This window comes from Camelus ferus, chromosome 1 (assembly GCF_009834535.1).
Source record: "Camelus ferus isolate YT-003-E chromosome 1, BCGSAC_Cfer_1.0, whole genome shotgun sequence".
Lineage (NCBI taxonomy): Eukaryota > Metazoa > Chordata > Mammalia > Artiodactyla > Camelidae > Camelus > Camelus ferus.
The window spans coordinates 22,297,127-22,319,897 of record NC_045696.1 but is presented as its reverse complement, the minus strand read 5'-3'; the positions used below and the strand labels follow the sequence as shown (position 1 = coordinate 22,319,897).

Here is a 22,771-nt window from a genome sequence, read left to right as displayed (position 1 = left end):
GTCTTTAGAGACTGTTAAATCACTTCTGCCCTTTCAAAATATTTCACAAGTTGGAATGGGAATGACTGATTTCATTTGCTTCTAAGAAATAAAACTGTTTAGATTTCAAGAAGCAGCAACATAACTAATCATGGTTACTTTTTCACTTTCCCATGGTATAGCTGGATGTGCTATGAGAGTTTTATAGATTTCTCCAAAGGAAGGATGATTTGGCTGTATGGATAAAAATGCTCTCAAGGAATACGCGGTTACAGTGGAATCAAATGTGTTGAGCCACGTCTTTGTTGAATTGTTAGAGTGACTCTGATTCCCCAGTGAGGAGTGCTTTGAACTCTTGAATACAGGTCAATTCCCATGGGCTTTTTCTTTAATGGACTAGACAAAAACTTTCAAGTGTCTTGTGCCCTGAATAATTCTACAGTAAGAATTGAGAAGGCTCTTTAACCTACTTGGTTGTACAATGTGAAATCTGATACTTTTAGAATGAACTGGTAACTCTGGACGAGAAATGTGATCTTAGTGTGTTTTCTAAGACAGTTTCAGACACATCTCATTTGAATCCACTCTCCTGACACTATGAGTAGGAAGGATACATTATGTTTTTTTTTTTTTATAGGAATCAAGTCGTAAAGCCAAGACCTAAGTCCAGTAAATTATGGCATTGATCCAGACAGTGCTGTCCTAGTAGAAATACAATGCAAGCCACATATATCATTTAAATTTTTCTGGTAGTCACATTTAAAAGTGAGAAAAGGTGAAATTAATCTAGATATAGTTTATTTAACCCAATGTATACACAAAATATTATTTCCATATGCAATCAAATTGAACATTAATAAGAATTAAATTATAGCACATCTCAGTTTGCTCTAGCCACATTTCACATGCTCAGTAGCCATGTGTGGCTAGCAGATATCCTGTTGGTCAGCGCAGGTCTACAACTTGGAGCTTTTTGTTACAGTCACTTTCCTTTATATCTAGTTTCAGAACATACTAACTAAAATAGCATGAGTGTGATTTGCCCATCAAAACAGCTTTGTCAAATGGGATGTGCCTTTGGAATTGCTCCCTTGAGGTTTTATCTTAAATAATTATTTGCGTCACATTGTATTCCTGTTGGTAACAAGTTAAAGTCTCTTGTTTCTTACTAGTTTCTTGTAATCATCAGAGGATTTGTTACACACAAAAAATATAACTATCGAATAAAGATAGTTATATGCATTTGCATTTTAGGTATAAGGCAGACCAAACAAGTATATGGACAAAAATAATACTTTTAACTTGCCTTTAAGGAAAGTAAATGCATTTATGGAGAGATGGAAAGTAAGGATAGAGGGGTCCCCAGTGATGATTACTAGGGAAATGTGAATTCATTTTGGGATATTTGAACGGAAATACTGCCAAGATTGAGGCAATCAAGGTAGACATACAACAGGGATATGATTTTTTTTTTATTGTAACTAACCTTTTCTTTATTAACTTCAGGATTTTCCGTATGTAGATAACATTTTTTGCTTTACTATTATGTCTCTTTGCTTTCTTATTTTCTGTAATGCCACCTTTATAAGACACTTCACCTGAGTTTGTTTTTGCCAAGTAGTCACTTTTCCTGTTCATGTTAATTAAAGGAATAGAACAGAGCCTGAGGTTTTTAGAGCAAGGAGGCAAAGGCAGATTTCTTTAAATGGAGTGATACATACCATTCTATGAAGGTGATGAAAATATTCACCATGGCAACGGATCTGCTTTACCCATAATGCAAAATACTCTATTTGCATTTGTTTTGCCAGAGAATTCTGAAATTAGCATCTTTGTATTAGAGAATGTGGGGAAGGTAATATACTACATAGATTGAGGAAAGGTTGAGACTTAGTTTTTAATCAGAAATGAAATTGAATGCTTTCCTGAGACGAGTGTGTCTGTGTCTGTGTGTTTGAGGGGAGGGAGGAAGAGATGGGTCACAATCCAGTTCAACAAATACAGAAAGCCTATCTGCATGTTCACATTCTTAACTGAATGTGTAATGGCTTTACATTATAATTTACACTTTCCCTGGTCCTGGTTTATAAATTATACACTAAGTTTCTTATACAGAACCTCAATTCCTGTGGAAGAAGTTTGGGGGTAGATAAATAGTAAGTACGTGTGGGCGAGGCCCTGTAGTGGGTGCTTCAGGGGACACGAAGAGGACACCATTCCAGTACTGTGGGCGAGCTTCAGTGCGGAGTACTCAGCAGAGCAGGGGATGGATCCAAGCAGATGTGCCATGTGATGTAAAAACCATGTGATTTTCTGCTTATTCTCTTGGGGGCCCACTGGCTCTCCAGACTGTGTTTCCCCTTCACCTTGTATGCCAACCCTTCAGCCCTTGAGACTCCTGCCCACTGCTTATATCAGACTTCTGGTTGCTTCTCCACATTGACCAAAAAATGCCTTGCCTCGTGCTACAGCCCTCCCACCCCCATATCATAGCATCTTGGCATTTTAGGATTTTCCTGCTATAGCTCACTTTTCTAACATCTTTACACCACAGTCCCTTGACCTCAGATACAGTGATTTTCTATCCATTTCGTTTAGGCAACCCTCTCTTTATACTTAGTTCTTCCTCTGAAATCTTGAACTCCACTGTCACTGCCTCCCAGCTTTCTCAAACTTCCGTCACACTCTCTTGCTGTCAGTGAGATCTCTGGGCTCTTACTCTTCCACCCCGTTTCTGGCCTTCCGATTACTTTAAACGATGTTTTCTTCACTAATCCCAGGTCCCATCGTCAGATGTCAGCTCCCATCTCTGATGTAGATCAGTCCTACAGCCACTTTCTTTGCCTCTGCTCATGGGCTGATGCATTGGGCTGGTGTACGTTGGGGAGATAGTTCTTGCTGTTTGATTTGGCTAGACTTTTTTTTTTTTAAAGTACTTTGTAAAGCATAAAAACATTATATATGTATTTTTTTAATTGAAGTATAGTTGATTTACAGTGTTGTCTTAATTTCAGGTGTAAAGCAAAGTTGGTTCAGTTGTGTGTGTGTGTGTGTATATATGTGTATATATATATGTGTATATATATATATATATATACACATATATATATGCTTTTTCAGATTCTTTACCATTATAGCTTATTACAAGATACTGAATATAGTTCCCTGTGCTATACAGTAGGTCTTTGTTGTTTAAGAACATTTTATATATATAGTATATATGTATTTAAAATTTTTTATTGAAGTGCAATTGATTTACAATGTTAGTTTCAGATGTACAGCACAGTGATTCAGTTATACATATACATACACACATTTTTTTTTCCTTTCAGATCCTTTTCTATTATGTTATTCCAAGGAATTGAATATAGTTCCTGTGCTCTACAGTCGTTCCTTGTTGTTTAAGGACATTATATTTTTAACAAAGACAAAACTAAAACAATCTTTTCTAGTTCCTTCAGCTCTTTTAAATTTCATTTTTAAGTAAGCCTTTTATTTGAAGCATGATGTTCATACACAGGAAAGCATGCAGTTTAGAGCATTATCCACCAGTGTACAGGTGAGAGTATTATCAGAAGCAGACACATCTATGCAGTTGTCACCCAGACCAAGAAATAACACATAACCCACAACTCAGAAGTCTCCTCACGCCCCTGCAGTCACTTCCTTTACTGTCTTCTGGTTTCCAATAGTATAGGTCACATTAACATTTTATATAAATGGAATTACACAGTATATGTTTTTTGTGTAACCTTCACTTAAACTGTCGTGTTTGTAAGATTATTCATGCTGTGTAGCTGTAGTTTATTCATTTGCGTTGCTGTATGGTGTTCTATTGTGTGACTCTCCCACCATTGATTTACCCGTTCTACTGTTGACAGACGCTTTTTTCCCTCCAGTTTTTGCTGTTGTGAAAAACGCTGCTGTGATGTCCTCAGGCTTGTGTTTTAGTGCATGTGTGCATACACTTCTCTAACTACCGTTGGAGTTTCTGGGGTCCCAGAGATTATCCGTCTGTTTGGCTGTAGGAGGTAACTGCCAGATGTTTTCCGAAGTTAGTTGTACCAGTTGGCATTCCCATCATTAGAGCATGAGAGTTGCTCCACATCCTCATCATAGCCTTTTTTCATTTTGGCTGTTCTGGTGGGTGTGTAGTGCCACATCATTTTTTTTTTTTTAACATTTCTATTATGGAAAATTTTAAATAAATATAAAGCTAGAAAGAAGGGTATGATAAACCCCAGTGTGTCTTTGCTCAGCTTCCTCCGCTGTCACATCCCCGTTGGACCTGTGGCACCGTTTTGCAGTCCTTCACTTCTCCCATTCCTCCTCACCTGTTTCAGACTTGAAACTGTCTCCAAAACCCCTCTACCCACATCTGTTCTGCCTGTTTTATTCTAAGTAAATGCTGTCTGCCTCCTTTGTCGTGGAGGAGATGGAGGCGATCAGGTACAAACTCCCTTAATTTCTTGTGCTTCAGTGTATAGATTTGTCCATAATTGTACCGGTCCTCTTAGTCCTTCCCTTGAGTCTTATTTACAGCTGCCTTATCCCCTGTTTTCTAGGTCTCATTCTTTTCTGGGGTTTTGATCCTTAGGTCCTTGAGAATTATATGTGTTTTTAACTTGCTCTTTCCTTGTGAGTTATAAACATGCTCTACAGTTCTCATTCAAAACAGCCTTTCCTTGACCACACATCACACTCTGCTATTTTTCTCCTGCTCTTAAGAGCCGTGTTCCTCAGAACAGCAGTCACTTCTGTCTCTACTCACGTACACCTCAACCTCTGTAGTTAAATAATCCTATTGCAACAACAAGGTCCTACTGTATAGCACAGGGAACTATACTCAGTATCTTGTAATAACTTACAATGGAAAAGAATCTGAAAAAGAATAGATATCTACATGTATACCTGAATCTCTGCTGTACACCGGAAACTAACACATCATTGTAAATCAACTATACTTCAATTAAAAAAAATCCTGTTGCAACCTTCTCCGCCCACCCCCCACCCCCAAGCCTTCACTAAATCAGATTTGGTCTATGTCAGCAATTGGATTCTTTTTTTTTTTTTAATTCTTATCTTTTATTGAAGAGTAGTCAGTTTATAGTGTTAGTTTCAGGTGTACAGCAAAGCAATTCAATTATCCATATACACACACACATACATGTATTTTCCAGTTTCTTTTCCATTATGGCTTATCACAAGAAATTGAATGTAGTTCCTTGTGCTATATAGCATAAATTTGTTATTTATCTATTTTATATACAGTAATGTGTATCTGTTAATTCCAAATGCCTAATCTATTCCCCTTCCCCTCCGCCACCATAACCACAGTTTGTTTTCTATGTTTGTGAGTATTTTTGGCTTGCAGCTAAAATTTGTATCTTTTTTTTTTGATTCCACATATAAGTAACATCATATGATATGTGTCTTTCTCTGTCTGACTTACTTCACTTAATGTGATAATTTCTAGGTCCATCCATGTTGCTGCCAATGGCTGAGTCATATTCCATTTTTGTGTGTGTGTGTGTACATATATATATATCACATCTTTATCCATTCATCTGTCGATGAACATTTAGGTTGCTTCCATGTCTTGGCTGTTGTAAATAATGCTGCTGTGAACATTGGAGTGTATGTCTTTTAGAATTATAGTTTTCTCTGGATATATGCCCAAGAATGGGATTGCTAGATCATATGGTAAGTCTATTTTTAGGTTTTTAAGGGCCCTCCATACTGTCCTCCATAGTGGCTGCACCAATTTATATTCCCACCAACAGTGTAGGAGGGTTCCTCTTTCTCTGCACCCTCTCTAGCATTCATTTGTAGACTTTTTTTCCGAGGGGAGGGCAGGTAATTAGATTCCTTTATTTATTTTTTAATGGAGGTACTGAGGATTGAACCCAGGACCTCGTGTATGCTAAGCATGCACTCTACCACTGAGCTATACTCTCCTGTGCATTTGTAGACTTTTTAATGATGGCCATTCTGACTGGTGTGAGGTGATGATACCTCATTGTAGTTTTAATTTGCATTTCTCTAATCATCTATATTGAGCATCTTTCCATGTGCCTGTTGGCCATCTGGGTGTTTTTGGATAAATGTCTATTTAGGTCTTCTGTTCATTTTTTGATTGGGTTGCTGGTTTTTGATGTTAAGCTGTACTAATGAGGTTCTGATTGCCAGACCTAATAGATACATGTCAGTGTCATTTATTTATATAGCAGATTTTGAGTTCTCCCTATATGGAAGGCACTGCTAAATGTGAGGGATAAAATATTAAAACAGCACTACACAGGTTTATATCCTAGTAGGAATGACAGGCTTACAAGATGACATTGAATTGTCATACTGGATACTGTTTATTGGAAGGGTAATACCAGGTTGTGCTGGAATTGGTCTAAGCTTTACATGCATTATTTTATTTAATGCCTGCAAATTAATAAGCATTGTTATTTACTATTAATTCCCATTTTAAAGAAGAAAACATTAATACTCACAGGGCCCAGCATTTGGTGAGCTCACTATGAACTCGAACCTAGATCTGCCTTTAGAGCCCTCACTGTTCATGGGCAGAACTGCTTCCATAATGCAGGCCACTAGTGTTTCAGAGATGTCTGCACTTGTGAGGTGAACCCAGAGCTGTTGCTGCTGCCTTTGAGCATGGATGTCAGGGGAAGGCTTCTCGATGGTTTCTTGATTGCTGGTTTAAATTTTGGACGTATTTAGATCTGAAATAGATAATTTAGTTCAACACCCTTAATTTATGTTTGAGCCCTAGAGAAGCAACATGTCCAAAATGAAAGAGCTTTTTTTTTGTGACAAACTTGACAACAGATCCTAGACTGGTATGATTTTTCTGTTTAAAAGAAGGTCCACCCAAACTCCTGAACCATGTGCTGCCTAAAATGTTGTCTCCTTAGAAATTTAGTATAGGAGAGGAATAGCATATAAATTCCAAACCCTCCTGCACCACAGTGGTTGGAATGGGGTCTAATTACGTACTCACTCTGTTATTTTATAGTGATTTTTAAAATGAAATCTCTGTCTGAGGGTCTTTGCTGGTGAACTTCTACTTGCAGAATGAGTGTGACTTGGAGCTAGTTGGCCTAGCTTTGAAGCTTACTCTCTTAGTATCTTAGATGCCTGTCAGTGTCTTTGTGTCTTCATTGTAAAATGGGGCTAATATTAGTACTTCCCTCAAAGTCGTTATGAGAATTGAAAGAGTTAATATGTATAAAATGTTTTGAAAAGTGCCCGGCACATTCTAGGTACTCAGTCGCTATTAGTTACTGTTTATTGTTGGGATGATGGTTTCCCCATTTCCAGCTCAGTTTATTTCCTGGACACCTGCTTTCTGATTTCTGATTGTCATTGGGGAGCTGGGAATTGATATGAAAAACAGCATAGAAAAGGAAGTAAGTATATACTTAATGTCATTTCTCATTGTTATTAACTTACCTGACTGTAGCTCTTAGCTCTCAGTACATATTAACATACTGTACTGAGTAGCACACGTGGGAATTAAACAACTAAAACTCCTAGACAGCAAAGAGCATGATTTCTCCCTTCCTGTAAATTTTTTCTTCTCTTCCCCAGCAGTATTTAAGGGCCTAGTTGGAGGAGTTAATGAGTATTAACATATTTAAAATATTTTTCTTTTCCTTTCTAGAAAGAAACACTTACTATTTAGGTGACTTCTAAACATCTCAAACAAGTAATTCCAAAACAGCTCCCTGATGGAAGGAAATCGGCAGCTTGGAATTGCGGTCAAGGAAGGGATCTAAATAGATCTTAACAGCTTGGCATGCGTTTTTTGCACAGGGTTTAGAGCATCCCAGTGACTTGCTTGCTAACCCAGACATCCGATCTGTAGTTTTTGTTGTCAAACACACACAACAAAATTACTCAATCCCTTAAACATATCAGTTCCTGATTTGCCCAGTTTATTTTTCAACATTATTCTAATAAATCATTTTTGCATATTACTGTGTTTTTATGGAAGGTTCCTGAATTTTATGATCTAAACTCAGCGATACGATTGAATGTCTCCTTCATTTAAAACAGTCATCTCTATGACATTCTTTGACATTTCTCACTAAAGTCAATATCACATAAACTCTTAAGACAGTTGACATTAAGGTCGTTATAACATACCCATTTTGAAGAAACCAAAGAAATACTCAGTGTTACTGTTGGAATGTAAAGTTAGATTATTCTTATTTTTATTTCTAGATTTTCTTTTTTTGTTAATATCTTTGGAAGAACTCCAGATATTTTGAGAAACCACACATCGGCGTGTAACATTTTTTTCCTTTTGCTTCGTGTTATTATTCTAGAGATAGTTAAGAGCTAGGTAAGCAACTTCTCCATCTTTAGTTGTGATTTTAGGATATTCACAAAAGTTTTTCATGTCCTATTTCACTCATGTTAACATAATTACATATAAAGTTGCCCACATGTTAATTTCTTACCAGATTTGCTAACATTTCTTGTGGTGTGGGTAATAAAGTAATAAGCATCAGTCTTTGCTCCTGTCAGCGCCGGATGGAGCTTGCTCAGCTCCCTCTGAGCTGTGTCTCCTGTCTGGGTTTCATTGTTCCTTTCCTTTCCTTCCGTAGATGCAGTCTTCCCATGACCCTCTTTCCCTACTTTCCCTGCACGGTTTCATGGTCCTCTCCTCATTTCCCTTTCAAATAGCTCCTTCACCTCCCCTCTGCTCCCAGCTCCTGCCTCCACTTGAACTGAGCAATTTTGTCCAAGGCAGGTCTAGGGACTTGTTGACTAAGGCTTGGAACTTTGCCCTCCAGAGATGAAACCCTGGGACCCCGTTAAGCAAGTGAAAGTTTGTGCTTAAGGGTAGGGGCACGTAAACAACTACCTTTAGTAGAGAAATGGTTTGTGTAACAGAGAGGAGGAAGCAGTTAACATTGCCTGTGGGCGATCTGGGAGGAGGCCACAGGTAAGAGGTACTTTGATGAATGGCTACAGGTACTTTCAGTGGGAGGAAGCCGAGCAAGGGAGAAAGTGGGCCATTTAGGTAAGGGAAACATGTGCAAACTAGGTGCTCCACAGGTGTGCACTTAATCTACTCTTCCCTTCCTCTGATTTCTTTGGTTTTCTTCAGTGATTGGTCCCAGGCCAGGATGCTTTCACTGTTTTGTTTTTTTTTGGTTTTTTGTTTTTTAACATTTTTTACAATGTTGTGTCAAATTCCAGTGTAGAAGGATGCTTTCACTGTTGTGGTTCCATCTTTGAAAGAGAAAGGTCTTAACTCATTTTCACCTATTTTTGGCAATAATGCATCTTGTTAACCTTTCTCCACTATTTTGAAATGGAACAGCTTTGATTTCTGGTGGATCCTGTTTCCCTTCTCTTATGCGAAGGTGCTACTTGTGCCTGTGAGTTTTTCCTTTCACTTTTTTTTTTTTTTAAAGCTGAGTACCAGAAAATTTGCTATGCTGAAGGATATCAATGATAATCAAGCAGCTTCGGCTTCTAAGTCAAATGTGAACTATTTACTGAAGGTACAGGGCAGAAGGACACACGGTGAAGAAGCAGCTTCAGCAAAGCAGGAAAAGTGCTTAGGATGGAGGCCTCGTCAGTTGCCTGAGGAGCAATATCGGATTCAGTCCATGTCTGGACACAAAGAACATTTTCTGGGGAAATGCCTGAACTGAGACCAAAGTAAGAAGAGTGAGGTTAAAAGGTGGGCTGGAGCAGGGAAGGCAGTGTTGTAAAGTGTGTGTGCTCAGTGGGGAGAGAGGATGGAGAACTGCCTGGGGCGCACAGCGGCAATCAGTGTGGGGCAGGGGTTCTCAGACGTGTTTCAGAAAACGATCAGAGAACACTCGGGGTGAAGCATGGAGATGGTTAGAGTGAGGGGGTGGATGCGGGGAAGGACGTGGGCTGAGTCCTCCTGAGAGATAGTTGTGGCCTGGATGAAGGTAAAAATGGTTGGATTTGAGGCTTTTTGATTCGGGCACCAATTCTGATGTGTGTGGTTTTGTTGTTGTTTTTCCCATGTCACCGAGTAATTCTTTGACACCAACTAGGTGTCCTGCAGTTCATCTCAGCTTGGACACTGTCTGCCTGGAGATAGGGTCAGCTCCCACAGGTTAATGAGGGTCAGTCCCACAACACTGCCACCTGTCTGTCCACCCCGCCCCGAATCAGATGCTGATTCAGGTGGTTGCCTGTGCTTCTGACCAACCTGCTGTCTGTCTGAGGTTCCCACAATCCTCTCTCCTCAGGTTTGATTACTTTACTAGGGCGGCTCACAGAGCTTAATCACGGCTTATTTAAAAGGATACACAGCCAAGTGGACGAGATGCAGAGGGCACGGTATGGGCACAGGGCATGGCACTTTCATGCTCTCTGAGCACGCTGCTCTCCCCACCAGCCCAGAAGCTCTCTTACCCTAACACTGTCCATTTGGGTTTTTGTAGAAGTTTCATTACAGGACATGGTTGATGAAATCATTGGCTGCTGGTGAATGATCTCAATCTCCAGCCCCTCACCCATCTCCTTCCCCGGGGATGGGGCGGGGCGGGGGGGGGGGTGTACCGGAAGTTCCAATCCTCTAATTGAGTGATTGGTTCCCCTGGTTGCTTAGGGATTTTCTTAAGTCACTTCATTATCGTAACAAAAGACACATTTATCACTCAGGAGCCCTGTGCAAGGAACTGGGACACAGACTAAATAATGTATTTTTTATTATAAATCATAACATTAAAGTTATATTAAGGAGGTGCCAATTATTGGATTAGGGCTCCACCCTCATGACCTCATTTAACATAATCACCTCCTTAAAGGTCCTATCTCCAGCACAGTCATGTGGAGGTGGTTAGGGCTTCACCAGAAATTTTGATGGGACACTATTCAGTTCCTTGCACAGCCCCCCCCCCACCATATTATTACATTTGTATATTTATTATTACATGTGTATGTGTTAAAGGTCATGTTCTTTCTGAAAGATCTTATTGGCTTAGGTGACTATCTCTGCCATCAGGTAAATATCAGTCCAGCTTCCATTACTGTGAGTAGGAACTGATTTTACTATGCCAGAGCCATATTTTATTAAGGTCTTTTTGCTGGAGGGGACTAGTTCTGGTCTAGTGTATTTCGCTAGTTCTTTGTCCTAGGTAGAGGAGCTTGGATTTCTTAGCCTAATTTCCTGCCTGTTACTAGGTGTTTAGGTTGTTTTCAGATGCCGCCTGTTGGACTTTGGGGGTGGTTTTCAGATGTCATCCTACTACAGAGTACTTGCACATAGTAGGTCCTGTGGGTTTGCACATTGACGTTTCACAGGCCTCTGATTGTGTTGACAGTAAGTTGGACTCCGTGTGTGCTGCAGTCAGTTTCCAACACTTGGGCCTTCTGTGGCCTTTTCTGTTTCCATTCTCCTGTGCAGAAGTACTTGGGCCTGTGAACTTTGCTTGCCTCTGCTTTCCTCAGCGTATCACAGAATTGTGACCTGCTTACCTGGGTCCAGAATTGCTCGAATGCCCTTTGATTCTGCTGTAGTGAAGTGCTTCATTGATTGCCTAGGTCTCTAGATGAGAGCTGTAGGAGCCCCTCTCTCTGCCCAGGGGGAAGCACCTTACCCAGCACTGCTGGAATTCAGGACTCTTGTGCAAAAACTGCCTATCCCATCACTGGCAGGCTCCACATATGGGTAAATACATGGAAAACGTGCTTCACACCATTCTTTTTGTTTCATTTCCTCAGTGACAGAAGAGCAGAAAATCTTCCTACAGCAAGTTTTATTGAAAGCTAAATGGTGATTTTTTTTTCTAACCTGAATTTTTTTAATATAGTTAAGTGTTTGTGTTTTTCTTCATCGCTTTTGTGTTCTCTATTTTTCTTTATGGCTTTCCTCAGTCAAAACCTCATTGAAAGTTCCCACACATTTACTTATTTTTTTTTTTAATCAACCATAAAGTTTCATGAGCACAGTCCAGCTTCCTTTGATTTTAAGGTTGCCAGAAGGGAAAGATAGCTGAGGACCATTCTGGTCATTTAGGTTAACATGTGACTTAAACTTGAAATTAAAGAAATATAAGGCAGTTTATCAGTTCCAACACTGCCTGCCTTCTGGAGAAGATGTGCCCTGCCTTATCTCCAGTGCTGCTCCATTGAGGGGAGAAGCAGGTCCAAGGCCTTAGCAGAAGGTGACAGCCTCGTAGCCAAAAGATACTCCGAGGAGCTCATGTCATTTTGCTGCTCAGATAAAGGTCAGACTGGGCAGAAGAGAGGCTCTGCAGACTCAAGAGATTTGGAATTCAGAGATTAGAGAAACAAGTAGAAAACTGGGAGATGTTATTTCAGTCACGGACAAAATGGGACGTGATTCAGCTTGTTTATTTATATAATCCAGTGCTGGGCACTTACTAACAGGACTCTGCAGGTCCTCGTGGTTGATCACATGCTCTGTATTTCACCACACTCTGAATAGAAGTTTGAGTAAAATCACAAGATTTGTTATTTGATTTAGTTTTGAGACCATGTTTGAACCTGCATGTTAAATTATAACTCAGTTTGCTGCATAAATGGAATTGGGCAGCATTAAGAAAGACTATCCCAAAACACTGCGTGAGACCAAATGTCTGCCTTTTGTCTTCTGCAATTTGTGACTGTTGCATACATCAACACTTGAGAAACTATGCCTCTGTGCAGAGAGGCCCTTTCAGCGTTGCTAGGAGACCCAATAACTGTTTTGTACCATCTTGAGATTTTAATTCATTTCTAGTGCAGCGCAATGAAGAGCAGCTGAATGTTTTAAACATTTTTGGAGAAAGAAATACTGAAAGCCATTTAGAAATCTGTTTAAAATGTCTTTAGCAGTATTCATATTAAGAAAATCTCATTATAAAGCTCACCTTTAAATCTCAGTTTTAAAAAAGTAACTGCTAACAGTTTATCTATCCAGGTCATTTTCATACACATGTAAATAAATGTTTCCTCAGATACTTTTAAGAGAAAAGTAATTTTAATGTATCAAACAAGAAAGAATGATACTATCATGAAAACAAACTTACATTTTATTCTAATGACTGTGCTGTAAGTACTGAGAGCATGGATTAAGAGGATTTGAACTTTTAGTCATCTCGATGTCTAATTGATGGCCTTTTAAATTTGATTTGATTTTTATAAAATAAAAACTCTAGAAGCACAGAGAAACCAGGAAACTTTAATTGCTTTTATAGCAAATTTTCATTCTCGCATACGTTCTTGCCTTCGTGTTTTTGAGATGTTTCTGGATTCATTTTGAAATGGAATTCTCATTCTGGACTGTACTTAGATTGTTCTTACCTTACTTCATATGTAAGGTGTTCATACTCAGACAAATTAAGTGCAGACAACATTTGTAGTTGCTGTGGACAGGAAATCTTCAAGGAGCAGGACCTCTTCTGGCAGATGAATGCTCATTTTCAACATTTCTTAAATTGATCAAACTTATAATTCAGTCATCAGTTCCTTTCTACTAATGTGCAAGGAACCACAAACAGGAGATAAAGATACCCGCAGTTTCTCCTGACCCTAACGGAGCTAATGATTCGATGGTGAATCAGGGCATTCATTTTAAAAATTCACGTAAAGATACAAGGTAATATGGGAAGAAGACAAGTGCATTGATGTGTAGAATATATGACAAAAACCGTGGAGCCTACCTGAGTCAACTTCACAATTCAAATTTATAAAAGGGAAAAAATAAAAGACAGTATACGCTGAGTGCCAAATGGGTGAGAGAGACCGCAGAAAGGAAGGCACTGTGAGCATTCCTAGGAAGACGGAAAGAAAAATCCTTGTAGGCTAGAGATGTAGAGGGATGCCAGAGTGAGCGACGTAGGAATGGAACTGAGATTATTAGAAATGATAGAATGTATTTATTCAGAGACTTGAATGTTAATCAGGAGAGATAGTTGAGATTATACACATGAATATCAAATCATATCATTTAAAACAGAAATGTGGACATGAAATGAAGATTGGCATAGTGTGGATTTTTGTGGAGATGGTAAGTAGTCCGTTTGGGCTGAATCAGTGGCTTTAGATGGCACATCATCAATCTTTGCTGTGTAACAAAACAACACAAACTTTAGTGGCTTTAACTCACGTGTGAGTTCACCATCCTGCCCGGGCTTCTGGGGCTGGAGTCCAGGCTGGTGTTCCTGGGGGGCTGCATGCCGCGCACTTGGAGCTGCTGGTCCAACACCTCACTTCTCTCACTTCTCTCTCCTGTGGTGTGTGCACGTGGTGGCCCGTGTCCCAGTGGACCACAGTGGGAGCAGCAAGCCTTCTTGATGCCCAGCCTTGGAACTGGTGCAGCAGTACTCAGGCTACGTTCTGTTGGCCAGACAAGGCCAGCCTTTGATTTAGGGGAGGGCCTGCAGAGAGTCCATGTCCAGTTGTAATTTGCTATTTGATGAGTGCACTTAAATGTGGTAAACTCTTAGGACGGTGCTTAAATGTAAATGATCTTGTGTGTAACCTAACTTTCTTTTCATTCTCAATCTATTGGCTTCAGCCTTATTAACATTTTATTACAACTGATGGTCCGTTATATTAAGCCTCTTCTAAGGACTAATGGAAAGGATCATGTGATGACCAGTAATTTAATTCTTCATTTTGGTTTGTTCTTGTTGGAGTTTATCATTTGAAAACCAGCATCAAAACCGTCATTATGGAGAATTAAGACTTGGATTTTCTTTTAATTTTGCTCTGTGTTTATTTTTATGGTTTGAGCTGTGGAGTGGGAAGGCAGAGGGGTGGGGGGTGTGTGGTTGAGGAGAGACAGGCTCTGCTTATCATAACCTTAGTGCTTAAAGCCTCTTCCAGGTCATCATCCAGCCCTGAATGTCAGGGTTGGGTGATGTAGAGGTCCAAATAGTAGAGCTGCTGAACGAAAACTGTGTTTTTGAAACTTCAGATCTGCATACATTACACAAAAGAAACTGTTGGGTTATCACAAGGAAAACACTGACAGACTAATGCTGTGCAAACTTTTATAGTGTAAATAGTGAAAAAAAATTAAGTTTTGCCTGATAGTTCATTTACAAACTAAATTTACATTTTATATTAAGTTGTTGGCTGTTCAGATTGCAGTCTTATTAGATGTAGCAAATAGACTTAATTTTATGAATGAATTGACTAAACTTGATATTTTGTTCATAGCTTAATTTCTTTCTTTTATGCACGTAAAAGATACTAGTTTTGTTACAGAAAAGCATTAGCCCTGAGGAGACTTTCAGAGTTGCAGTGGGTTTAAGCCATCTCTTTCATAAACTCAATTGGAAGAATCTATGTTGGAATTTTTGTTTGGGGCTCGGGACATCTACTTTTGCTTTTACAGATTTTTCGAATATTGCCATTTGGCATTAATTCTCTATTTAATTGTGATCTAAATGGAAGTTTCATAGAGTACTATTTTGAGAATAAGTTGTGAAATTTTAAGATAATCTTTTAAAAATAATGACTTTCAGAAAGAAAATAGGGATAAACAGACATGTCTTAAAGATAATATTGAGGTCAACTACTTGGTACATTTAAAAATACATAAACTGTGACAGTTTCCTCTCTTTTTGAATTGTCATCAAAATTTGTTTAGGAATATTTTTAATCATTCAATGAAAGTTACAGAACGAAGTTTAATAAAAATTTGGAATTAACGATGCCTTGGCAGAAAATGTGTCAGAATTCATGAGCATGTGTCCCAGGGACAAGCCTTCCCAGTGTGTTCCTGGCACCATGGCAAGCGTGAATTAATGTAGCCTTGAATCAGCGCGACACAACTGACCTTTCAGAGCCTCTAGCAGATTCAGTTTTAAACATCTGCTTGGATAACAGAAATCCTCTACTAGGCTCTTATATTTCACATAGGAAAGCTTATATTCCATACAATGTTGGGAAGTTCCCAGTGCTTTGAAAGGAAATTGTTTTGAATAAGATAGGTATTAATATTGTCATTCTATTTCTACAGAAGCACAAACTTAAAGGACTGGGAACTGCTGAATTAGAATTTCATTACTCTGGTCCCCAATAGAATCTTGTTTCCACCGCATCCCATACTCCCTCTGAACAGCTGAGGTGTGCTGAGTGTCCTGCCAGCCTGACACAGGTGCTGAGGCCGTGTTTCATTTTCTAGATTTCGCCAGAAGTTTGAGCATCACTACTCCCGAACAGATGATTGAAAAGGCCAAAGGGGAAACTGCCTATTTGCCATGCAAATTTACCCTTGGTGCAGAAGACCAGGGCCCGCTGGACATTGAGTGGCTGCTATCTCCAGCTGATAATCAGAAGGTGGATCAGGTGGTAAGTGTGCTGCGTGCTGCTCACTTGGCAGATGGCAGGGAAACTTGTCTTAGGTGTCCGTCACTGTGTTGGTCACATAGGTGGGGGGACATGGGAGCCGTGAAGAAAGCCCTAGACTTCTTCGGCTTACCGTCTGGGTAAGGAATGCAGTTGCTCTGGTGGAAAGCGAGGGCACATATGTAATGGAGCAAACTGGATAAGTGATCCACAGTTTCAGAGGAAGAGAAGGTCACCACACCTCTTAGAGAAGGCTGTGTGGAAGAAGAGGAACTTGTGGACGTGAACGTTCTGAAATTCTGGATCCGGAAGTGTGTGTGAGTCAGGGAGCAGGGGAGGGGCACGTGGAGCAGGCCTGAGAGCCTGGCCGGAAAGTGCAGAATGTGCTGGGGACAGCGAGTAAACCAGACTTCGTGAAAAGTTAGGTAGAACTGAGTTTTTAAATTTCGCACAAGGATTCCATTATTAGCACAAGGGACACGTCTAAGAATAACACAGGTACATGTTATTAGAGTCTTCTGTATTTTTTCAAGTTAAATACCCTATACATTGAATTTCTTAAGTGAAACAGCAATTGGCCTTCTGTATCTGGGTTTTGCATCCATGGATTCAGCCAACTGTGGATTGAAAATGTTTGGGGAAAAAAATTCTAGGAAATTTCGGAAAGCAAAGTGAATTTCCCACGTGCCATCAGTGATTTACATAGCATTTGCTTTGTGTTACGCATTATAAGTAACCTAGAGATGATTTAAAGTATATGGGAGGGTGCATGTAAGTTATATGCACGTATGTCATCTTATATGAGGGACGCGAACACATGCAGCTGCCTCTCCTGGCATCTGAGGAGGGGAAGGAGAAAGGGGGGAGGTCCAGAACTGATGCCCCATGGATACCAACAGATAACGATATTGCTGTAGAATTTTTCTAATTACAAAATAATAAGAGCCTAATGTAGAAAACTTGAAAAGCCAAAAGGAGCACCAGGGAGAAAAGTTGCCCGACAACCTTGCTACTGATCCAGGTTCGTTTGGCCAACGTGCAGCAAGACAGACACTGAGATGGTGAGATTTGCAACAGAGAAAGAGTTATTCAGAAATCGGCCAAATGAGGAGGCAGAAGAACAAATCTCAGCCTTGCCTTCCTAAAGGCAAGAGGTTTGAGATGTTTGTGAGACAAAGCAGCAGAGTGCTCGTAGGCATAGGGAAAGGTGATTGGAGTTAGGGAAAAGGTGAGGTAATCTATGTTTTGTACAGGTGAATCTGAGTTACGTGTTTTTTCATGAGGCACGTGATCTGAGGCTGGGGTTTTCACCCCTCTGACGTCAGAAGATTGTTCCCTGGTTACCTGCCCATGCCCAGTTTTAGGGTCGTTGGTCCCACAGGAGCCAACTCCAAGTTCCTGGAAACAACTTAGCTCTCCCATTGCTATAGTGACCAGAATGTCAGAGGCATTATCTATAAAGGTGGTTAAGGAGTCAAAAATTAAGGCAGGGGACAAGTGGAGGGGTTTTTAACTAGCTGTTTTCTTACATGCTGTTTTGTAGGACTAGCACAAGAATTTCTGTTAGTCACCAGTTTCTGTTAATTCTATGGGACTTGGTTTCAACCTCATCTGCAAATACATATATCACACTTTGCCTTTTAATGGTGCCAGAATATTTCATTTAATTGAGAATGCTTCGTAGTAGCTTCATCTGACATTGAATTTAAAAACAAAAATCAATGTTAATAAATTAGACCAGGGAGGAAAAACAAGTTCAAATACTTAGAAGAATATTGTTTATATATATATATATATATATATATATATTTTTTTTTTTTTTTTACTTACGATCTATATTAAAGAAGTGGTTATCCAGCCATTTAATGGCTGAATCAGTGCAGTTAGGTAATTAACTATTTTTGGCAAATACAGGCAATCTGTCCATGATGTATTTGTGACAGAAAAATGAAGGAGCTCTCCCAAGTTGTAAATGATTAGGGTCACCTCCTTCAAGGATAATTGCCCTAATTCTGGTGCCAGCCTGACTCATACTCAGCCTGATACCCTTGTCTCTCCTGTCTTGCTCTTCACTGTCTGCTCCCCCCACCCCCCTCCATGGCAGTGCCAGCACCCTGAATGCAGGCTTCTACCTGAGGTCCTGCACACCCCCGACTCCTGTGCCGGTGCAGTGCCCATCCCTCTTCAGAGTCCAGGACTGGGTCCTTGATTAAGGTGTATGAATGGAGAGCATGGGTCTTACTCATTTTTTCTTTCAACTTTCATAACGGCATGTAACAGAGAACCTTTTTATATAACAGGCACTAGGGATGTCTGTTGAATGAAATTGGCACTAATGGGTCATTGATTGTGGGGATTAATCCATGACTGGATGGGTAGTTCCATATGATAACTTGGGAAGTTTCCATTGATGATAGAATTTTAGAGCACTTCGTAGACCATAGTAAGAACTGAATCACTACTGGGCTTTTGCTTTATCATCACTGATACTATGGGTTTATCTGGACGTACCCCCATTGTAAACTGAGGAACATCAGGCTGGCGACGAATTTTGTCTTCTGAAGAAGGCAGTGCTCTGTCAAAGTTCAAGAGGTGTTCTGAGTGAATGGGTGGGTGGATGTCTGTCTCGGTGTATTCGTGGGAGAGGGTGAGCTAAGAGCATCCTTCTGCTTCACCATCTTGTCCACTCTCTGAGAGCATGGGTCTTAAATTCTTCTGGCTTAAGACTTATGGGTGAAGCCCTGTGACAAGGGGTGTCTAGAGACCAAAAGGTGCAGTGTGTCCTGTAGCCTTGTGTGTCCTTCATGCAAGGAGAACCCAAGGACTTCTGTGCTGAGTGGGAGGCCCAGCCTCGCTGCCCGCGGGACTTCTGTGCTGAGTGGGAAACCTAGCCTCTAACCTAAAACACAGCAAAAATGAGACCAAAATAAAAGACAGAAAGGCTGGGGGAGAGATTGATGCAGTAGAGGATGCTTACATAGAATTCTGGCTGCATTATAATGCTAGCTAAACCCTTATTTTAGTGTTTTCAAGCTGGCGGGCAGTGTGGTAGGGGACTGGGCTGGAGAAATTTTCCATTCTTATTCCCTGTTGTGATCAGGTTAAAGGTTCAACGTGGATAATGCCACCATCCTGGCAGGGTTTTGAAGAGAAATCAAAATTCCCTGGTAAATGTTACTTCCCCATTTCTTAACTACCGTTTATAAGATTGTTTTCATGGGAAAATACTAAGATAGTTTACAAAAATGACTAACAGTGGGGACAGTTTATTTGTCAGGCCCTCCTTGAAAGACTAGTAAAGTGTGTGTATAGCAAAATGAGGGACTGAAAGTACAATGGATTGAACTTTGTGGCTTTTCACAAGAGAGCCGGTACTTAATACAGAGGAAGAGACAGTCTCATTGGAGGAGTTCCCCGTGTTGCTGTTGACCTGCGAGTGTGGGGGAAGGTGGAGCAAAGGCGGTGATGGCTTGTGTTTACAGAGGAAGTTCTCGTGGCCCCTTCAGCTGCTGCTTTTTTTACTTAGCAAACTGGTATTGCATCTTCCTCCATGCAGACACTTAATATATAAATAAAGACTCTAGTGAATTAGGAGTGGGGTCAGCTGGTAGGGGAGGTGGTAATAGGAGAACCCAGGTCCATGCCCTGGAGAAATTTCTGTAGATGGCACCAGTTCCGGCTTCACTGTTCACAGTAAACATCTCAGATAAAAAATTATTGGCAGTCTTGTTTTCTGATTTGGCCACACCACCGCTCTTTGGCCTTTTGGTCTCGGATGGCCACAATGAAGGATTTCATTAGCGAATTAAAGATTATAAAGTTTGTTAAATTAGTTTTAGTGATTGTCAGAGGTAACAATTATAGTTCTTTTCCAGGTCTAGTTTAACAGAATTTATTTTCCCTCTAAATCTAACCTTTAGTTATTTCCATCAAATCCTGTAACAGTGGTTCAGAAAATTCAGTGGAATTAGGCAGGGCCTTTGCTGTTAGTCACAGAAGGTTAATTGAAAGGTCCTGTTAACCTGGCTGGACACACACATCTTAAGAGGTTTATTTTATGATCTTATCTATTAGAGCGTAGAACCTTCAGGTGCCCCCAACTTAGTATATGAAGACCAAAGAATGTTTTGTTGTTAAATTCCACAGGTAAATTATCATGAGCCCTTTTTGGGGAGTAGTAGTGTTGGTATGTACTTGATTTTACACACTTGATTGGCTAACTGCATCCTCTTGAGGCAGCTGAAAAATAGTGTTATCACAAATCTGTGTTCTTGTCCAGTTTCACCCAATCACTCTGATGTAGGGCTGTATTGCTAAATCATTGTGGGGCTTGGTTTCCCCATTTAAAATGGCAGTGTGCGACCATACTCAAGTATCATATTGGTCTCTTCCTGTTTTCTTGATCTGTGGTTTGCATAACTATAGATTTCCTCGTGTCACTGTGTCCTTATTCTTTTTTCTGATCCCACAGTACCATGGTGTACCCAGAGCTCCTAATGAGACAGGGTTTGCTTGCTTGCTTGTGTGTTTTCCTCCCTGTCTTATTTTGATTTTCTTTTAGATTATTTTATATTCTGGAGACAAAATTTATGATGACTACTATCAAGATCTGAAGGGACGAGTACATTTTACAAGTAGTGATCTCAAATCTGGTGATGCATCAATAAACGTAACAAACTTACAGTTGTCAGATATTGGCACCTATCAGTGCAAAGTGAAAAAAGCTCCTGGTGTTGGAAATAAGAAGATTCAGCTTACAGTTCTTGGTAAGTTATTTATGTTAATGTTACTTATTAACAGAGCGAGTGGTCACAGCATCATTTATGTGAGACAAAGCTTAGTTTTTCAGAGTAATAATTTTAAATATCTGAAGTAATTCTGAAGTCCTCAAGTAGCATAAAACTTGCTTTTTTTGGATAGAAAAAAATGTGACCAACTTCTTTGTGAAATTCATGGAGGAATTTGAAAGAAAACGAAGAAATTCGGTGATTCAGGATAAGAACCCTAAGCCAGGAGTTAGAAGATCCAGGTTTTTTTGTGTGTCATCCTCCGATTTGCCCTGAGAAGTAAATAGAACCTCTTCATTTCCTGGGCCTCAGCCTACGTTTTTGAAACATAAAAAGAGTTAATTATCTTTAAATCTTTATGTAGTCTCATTCAGTTCAAAATTGTTTGTTTTGTGAGCTTTAAGGTTTTTCAAACTGCATTTCCCAAAGAATAAATGTGATTTTTTTTATGATGAATAATTGGAGAATTCAGAACAAAGGAAATGGAATGTGGTAGAAGGAATATTGAGTTGGGATGAGGCCATTAAACCTCAGATGGTCATTTAACCTCCCTGAGCATCACTGTTTTTCATCCTTAAAGTGAGATGAGACAGATGGTCAATAGGATGTAGCTCTCCAGGATGTTAAGGTGGTAAATATCAACTGCTCTGTAAACAGTCCAAGATTGCAAAGTGTATCATCCTTCTCTAGATGTGGTCATGCACAAGCACTCTAATGCCTGCAAACTGAAAAACTCTGAAAGGTGTGTTGTTCATAAATATACTTTTAAAATCTTTTGTGGTGGGCTTTACACAAAAGTACAATGGCTGCCATGTAGAAAATCACAACTGTCTAGCTCTGTTCTGTGACAGTCAATTTCCCCTGTCACCTAAGGTGTCAGGTTTGGGGGGACCTTTAGGGACCCACTTTATGTGGGAAATGCTGCTTGCTGGAGTTGCCTGCCACACTCATCTGGTGGAGTCTCCCCCGCATTAACGTCTACCTCATTGCATTTGTTTCAGAGAACTGAGAGTCAGGTGTGTTGGGTTCCAGGCCCATTATGAGTATCATTCTCTTCTGAAGAATGAGTATCAGAGCAGGTAGAGACTAGGAACAGGAATGCAGTTTTGTTGTGCACCCCAGTGGCAACTTCAGGGTGTCTTGGTGGGTAAGGCAGTGTCCTGGCAATGTCATTGAGTGGACACACAAGAAGTTCCTGGAAAAAGGCACTCTTTGTTAAATGGAACTCATTCAGAATATTTCCTGTGGTTTGAAAGCAAGCGAACCTGAACAAGGAGCCAGGAAGAGAAATATGGTAGCATTGGAAATTCTAGCCTTTCGTGTGTACGGTCAGTAAACATGAGGTCACCTCCTTTTTTATAAATGTGAAAGCACATAAAATTTAATAACTTGTCTGGACTTTTACCCAAGGCTCAGGCAGACCTGGGATTATAACCCTGACTATATGTTTAAACACTGCTCTCCAGGAAGCATTGAGTTAGGATACATATGGAACTTTAACTGGTTCATGATGTACCAAGCAGATTATACATGTTTGTCGGAATTATTTATTGTGAAATCCCTCTTTGATGGGGGCAGGTACACTGGGAGGAATGCGGTTGGCATGTGTTCCCAGAAGAGGTGTAGACAGGCACTCAGTGTGTGTGTGTGCGTGTGTGTGTGTGTGTGTGTGTGTGTGTATGAGTGATTGA

General features: G+C 40.0%; 1 protein-coding gene across 2 annotated transcripts in view; it reads left to right on the top strand.

Annotated features, from left to right (window-relative positions):
• Positions 1-22,771, top strand: part of CXADR (CXADR Ig-like cell adhesion molecule) — a 57,769-nt gene that overhangs the window by 7,237 nt on the left and 27,761 nt on the right. For both annotated transcript variants that reach the window (XM_032477071.1, XM_032477061.1), the window contains exons 2-3: positions 16,130-16,296; positions 20,855-21,059. In XM_032477071.1, coding sequence (XP_032332962.1) covers positions 16,130-16,296; positions 20,855-21,059 — 372 coding nt within the window. The remainder of the gene's footprint in view (positions 1-16,129; positions 16,297-20,854; positions 21,060-22,771) is intronic.